Below are 6,000 nucleotides of genomic sequence, written 5' to 3'. Positions count from 1 at the left end.
TAGCGTGTCAAGTTGACATAAAACTAGCCAGTACATAAAAACAAAACAAAACAAAACAAAACAAAAAAACCCCCACACAGCCAGAAAAGTCTGATATTAGGCCTACCTAGCACTAACATTTAAAAAAGACCAACAATTATGTACTTAGTATTCCAACTCACAGAAACCTCTTTTACTGCTCTACCACTGCTGAAAGCCAAGAAGAAAGAGTATATAAGATTGGGGTCATAGGACCTTTAGCCTGGTTGTAGTTCTCTTTTCTGACATGTGTGCATAAACACACACACACACACACACACACACACACACACACACACCTGGGGAAGACTTAAAATAATCACTTCTGAGTTGACACAAGAAAAGAACAATAGAAATTTTATTACAACATTGTGTGTAATCTAGATCCCTGAATGGATCTTGTTGAGTTTCATAGAAAGGAACTGAGGACAACCCCTCAATTGCAAGCTGCCCTCTGAAAGTTATACCAAGTGGTCAGGGATTGCCCATGTGATAGAATGTTCAAACTGTAAGAGACATGAGCTGTCAACATTCAACATAAAACAAGAAGAAAGTCAAGTTACATGAAGCCATTCGATATAAATAAAAGGACTACAGACTACTTTGCCATAAGTATTGTTTACCTAATCATCATTGGTAATATCTTCCCTGAAGGTGGAAAGGGCAGGCTGATGGCGCAGCCAGGGGACCCAGACCGGATACATTCCTCCCAGATTACACCTTCCATCTCCTCAGACCCACCTCAGGCCCCTGCTGAGAACAATGACTTCTGTTCCTATACTGTGCCTTAGGGACTGGCCTGCCACCACAGCAAACAGGCTCAGGGAGAGAAGCTTTGACTAAACTCCAGAAGTCTAATTTAGGGTTTTACACATATTAACCAAAAACAATGAAACACACACACACATACACACAAACACACACACACACACACACAGACACAGACACACACACACACACACACACGGGGCAGTAGGGTACACACCTGCAATCCCAGCACTTGGGAAGCAGAGGCAAGAGAATGGCTCAAAGTTTGAGCCTAGTCTGCTCTGTACAGTTCTGGGATAGCTCCAGGCTAGTCAGGGTTACACAGTAAGATCTTGTCTCAAAAACAGTAACCAAAAGAAGAGCCCTAAGCTAAAGTCCACAGAGACACTGCTGATGTAGAAGTCCGATGGACAAGGAGCAAAGGCAGCAGAGCCAACAGTCACCCTTCCTCATCACTGCTGCTCCAGGCATCCTCAAACGCCGGATTCAACTGGGATTTGGTTGCAACCTAAAGAGAGAGAGAGAGAGAGAAAGAGAGAAAAGAGGTGGGGGTAGAATCTGTTTTATTGTGTTTCATACTTTTAAGCTCATAATTGTTATGAACAGGCTATATAACATCAATTTGATTAACTGGACAAGGTATTACTGCTAATTTAAAAACAAAAGTAATGTAAAGATAACACAAATTCATTTAAAACTGACAAAGCTGATTTTTCCCTCATAATCTATTTCCTTCAAAGTCATCCCTTCACAAATGCATGTATAGATCTACACAGTTCCAAAGGAAACCCAATAACAACTCTGCTTGACCATCTGAGATGTGCATTTGAAAAATGCCCCAAGTTGTCCCAGGGTAACAGCATCGGGGCAGAACCAGGTCTGACCTAGGTTTGCCTGACTCTAAGGAGGACTGGTACATGTATATGTATGTTCTTTGTGTTATGCTGAACCATGCAGCCACAAACAGGGCCTTCCTGGGAAATGGCAAGTTACTCATTTAACAGCTCAGAGAAAACAGTTCAAACATGAGTTAAACTGTAAACGTTCACATATGCAAGCCATTCTCATTCCAACTGACTTCTCCCCTGGGGTACACAACAGCCACATTCTACCTGCATGCACATGAACCCATTAGAGTAACCCATTAGAGTAATTTCATGGAATCTAATAACCTTAGCATGTAGTGCTTTACATTAAAGAGTTATTCACATATTACAATTGAAAACAGAACAGTATATTTTATTTATTCATTTTTGTATTTCAAAACAAGGTTTCTTTGTGCATCCTAGCGGTTTTGGAACTTCTGTAGATCAGGCTGGCCTTGAACTCAGAGATCCACCTGCCTCTGCCTTCTAACTGCTAGGGTTGTGCATGGCCACATCCAGCTTATTTTGTTATTTTTATTGAAAATTTATTAAAATTTTATTAAAATTAAAGTTTTGTTAAACATAAAAATATTTATATGTATGGATATTCGCCTGTGCACTACTTGCATGCCTGGTGCCTGCAGATGCCAGAAGAAAGCATTAGTTAGCAATGGACTGGAAGTGTAGACGACTGTCATCCCCGTGTGGGTGCTGGGAATTGAATTCAGGTCCAGAAGAGGGCACGAGATAGCCTGGGACTGGAGGTACAGGTGACTGTGGGCCACTCAGGTCCCCCAGAAAATCAGCCAGTGCTCTTAACTGCCAAATCATCTCTCCAGCCTGCAGCAGTGATTTGAAAAGATAAGGCTTCATAGCTCTAACACTTAAACACAAGTTCAACTCATTTCATCTTTGTGACAGGGCTTCCCTATCACAGTGCCTGCCTCAGCCTCTGAAGAACTGGGGACACAGCCTGCGCCCACACTTGCCTCTCAACTTGACTCTTCTATGTGTTTTAATTTCCCATACATGAGATATCGGTCACAAATCACAACAAACTACTTAATTTTCTTGTAAAATGCTCCCCTCTATGTAAATCACAGTAGCTTTATTTTTTATTTGTTTTTAATATTTTCATTTGGTAAATGACTGTTATAATTCCCAGCATGGCCCACAAAGTTATAATTTGATATATATAGTGATTCCCCCAAAGCAGGACAGATTAAACAAATATGCAAAATAAATGTCTAAATCCAACTATTCAAAATCCAGTCCTCCAGAGGCGCTGTATGCTAAAACCAACCTAGCTACAATAAACTAAATAAAAAATGTGATGAAATCTGAAAACATTCATTTGGTTTTGGACAGTTGCCTAAATATGCATAAATGTGCCTTTTCTTGTTCATTTGGTTTAAGACACAAAGAAAATAACTCCCAGAATTCATATTGGCTGTAATGGTAATAGAGTCAGGTATAAAATTTATTTGGTCAATAGCTGCTAGTCAGTACCAATGTTACGACCCATGTAAAGTTTGTTTGGTGTCTTTTGACATAGCCATTTTTTTCTAAAGGAACTAAGAATATGAAAAACATTTTCGGAATGTAAAACTTAATTATTAGTTATTTTCTTTCATTTCTATTTGAGTTGCTTTAAATTATCATACAGGGTAACTTAAACATAGAACTATAAAAAAAAACTACTTCACACACATTTTATATCCTTGAAGTTAGGGATATTTAACACTGCTTTCCAGAGATGTTATGTTCAATTACACAGCAGACTTTAAGGGCCATCAAATTTAAGCCTGCTCCAATACTGTTAGCTCATGAACAGGTGCGTTCTACTTCCCATCAGAAGGCCTAGGACATTATCACACCAGTGCACAATTTAAAAGCACTACTTTACCATGCTACTGCTTTTTGTAAATTTTAAGTAAGAGAGGCCACTGTTTCAGGCCAGGGCGCATGCCTCATTCATCCCTGTTTAACACCTTCATCTAATGTTCCCCCCAACCTTAAATATTTTATTTATTATAACTTATTCACTTTGTATCCCAGCTGTAGCCCCCTCCCAGTCCCATCTGCCCTCCCTCTTCTCCTCCCATGCCCCTTTCCAAGTCCACTGATAGGGGAAATCCTCCTCTCCTTCCATCTGACCCTAGCCTATCAAGGCTCATCAGGACTGGCTGCATTGTATTCCTCTGTGGCCTGGCAAGGCTGTTCCCCCTCAGAGAAAGGTGACCAAAGAACCACCCATTGAGTTCATGTCAGAGACAGTCCCTGTTCCCATTACTAGGGAACCCACTTGGAGACTGAGCTGCCATGGACTACATCTGTGCAGGGGTTCTAGGTTATCTCCATGCAGGTCCTTGTTTGGAGCATCAGTCTCAGAAAAGACCCCTGTGTCCAGATTTTTTGGTTCTATTGCTCTCCTTGTGGAACTCCTGTTCCCTCCAGGTCTTTCATCTCCCTGTTCTTTCGTAAGATTCCCTGCACTCTGTCCAAAGTTTGGCTATGAGTCTCAGCATCTGCTTTAATACCTGCTGGGTAGAGTCTTTCAAAGGCTCTCTGCCAGGAGCCAAAGCTATCTACGGAAGCCAAAGTCAAAGCTATCTAGTGGAGACAAAGGTATCTGCTGAAGCCAAAGTCAATTAGTGAGCCAAAGCTATCTAGTAGAGACAAAGGTAGTTACTGAAGCCAAAGCCAAGTAGAGAGCAAAGGTCATTTAGTGGAGACCTAAAGCTATTTAGTTAAAGAGTTATCTAAGACCCTAAATCATGGGTGATAGATTGTGAGGACATCCGTTTGTTAGAGCATCCGTAAGATATCTTAAGAAAACATCCTCATGGTATCTTGCAAGTACAATATTTAACCCATGAAAACACTCTTCCTATCTCCTGCAGCAGTAGATTAACCTTCCCCCTTTCCTGCCTTCTCCCTATATAAGATGGGTAAAAATTTCTAATAAACGGAAGCCTTGATCAGACGAACAGACTTGGCTCCATTCCTGCGTCTCTCATCCCTTTCCCCCCATTCCTCCTAATCTCTCCACCTTAGGAACCCCGTTGAAGCACCTCGGGTCGGGGCAGCCCTCTGTGGTAGGCATCTGTCTCATTCCCAATTTTCTCCCTCTTCTGATGTCCATCCTTTTTGCCTTTCTGAATGAGGATTAAGCACTTTACCCATGGTCCACCTTCTAGCTCAACTTCTTTAGGTGTACAGATTTTAGTATGAATATACTATATTATATGTCTAATATCCACTTACGAGTATATACCATGTGTGTCTTTTTGTTTCAGGGATACCTCACTCAGGATGATCTTTACTAGATCCTTCCATTTGCCTGCAAATTTCATGATTTCCTTGTTTTTAATAGCTGACTAGTATTTTCATTTGTAAATGTACCACAAGTTCTCCATTGAGGGACATCTGGGTTGTTTCCAGATTCTGGCTATTATGAATAAAGCTGCTATGAACATGACTGAGCAAATGTCCTTGTTGTATACTTAAGCATATTTTGGATATATGCCTAGGAGTGGTATAGCTGGATCTTGAGGTAGCACTATTCCTAATTGTCTGAGAAAGAGCCAGATTGATTTCCAAGGTGGTTGTCCAAGTTTACATTTCCACGAGCAATGGAGGTGGGTTCCCCTTTCTCCACATCCTCCCCAGCATGTGTTGTCACTTTTGTTTTTGATATTAGCCATTCTGATGGGTATAAGGTGAAATTTCTGGGTTGTTTTGATTTATTCACAGCCATATGATCCTTTGAGATAGGCACTGTCCTGCTGTAGATCCAAGTGTAAATAAACAGATTTTAAAATGCCACACATGGAGGTGATCCAAGATGGCAGCAACCAGGGCACACCTTACCGGAAAGGGACAGGATCCGAATCTCTGAAATTGTTGAGTGGAGAGGCTGCTGAGGCCAGAACAATACATTGAGGCTTCCTGGTAAGAGGGGACAACCCATGTTGTTGTAGAGTTTGGATCCAGGTCACCTGTGGACATCTCCTGGGTCTGAGAGTGGCGAACATTCGATCCCCTTGCACTTCCCCTTGCCCCAAGCACAGGCCTCCCTGCTCTGCAGAGGTGGCAGTGATTCCCCCAAGCAGAAGCCTCTGTGCTCAGTGACTGGGACGGCAGAGGCAGCTGCCCCAAGTACGAGTCTCCCTGCCTGGCCGCCAAAGAGAGGACACCACTGAGCTGACGGATCTCCTACACTTTCATTTGCCCCTGTGGGCCCAAATCTGAGAGTAGAGAATAGGGGGAACCCCTGTGCTTTCCACTAGGCCCATGAGTGAGTGAGTGCACTTTCAAGTGAGTGTGTGCAGAGCCAGGGTTCCAC

At 42.2% G+C, this 6,000-nt stretch overlaps 1 protein-coding gene across 8 annotated transcripts in view; it reads right to left on the bottom strand.

The window, feature by feature from the left end:
- Positions 1–359: 359 nt before the first annotated feature.
- Ercc8 (ERCC excision repair 8, CSA ubiquitin ligase complex subunit) overlaps positions 360–6,000 on the bottom strand; it is a 44,449-nt gene continuing 38,808 nt past the window's right edge. For 4 of the 8 annotated variants that reach the window (XM_060385696.1, XM_060385701.1, XM_060385698.1 and 1 more), the window contains 2 exons: positions 5,526–5,603; positions 1,301–2,492 (listed from right to left, as the gene is read on the bottom strand). In XM_060385696.1, the coding sequence (XP_060241679.1) occupies positions 2,313–2,492; positions 5,526–5,603 (258 nt within the window). In that variant the 3' untranslated portion in view covers positions 1,301–2,312. The other 4 variants (XM_021632757.2, XM_060385699.1, XM_021632756.2 and 1 more) reach the window with 3 other exon arrangements.

This window comes from Meriones unguiculatus, chromosome 6, assembly GCF_030254825.1.
Source record: "Meriones unguiculatus strain TT.TT164.6M chromosome 6, Bangor_MerUng_6.1, whole genome shotgun sequence".
Taxonomy (NCBI): domain Eukaryota; kingdom Metazoa; phylum Chordata; class Mammalia; order Rodentia; family Muridae; genus Meriones; species Meriones unguiculatus.
The sequence above is the reverse complement of the archived record's forward strand: the minus strand, read 5'-3'. Positions and strand labels throughout refer to the sequence as shown.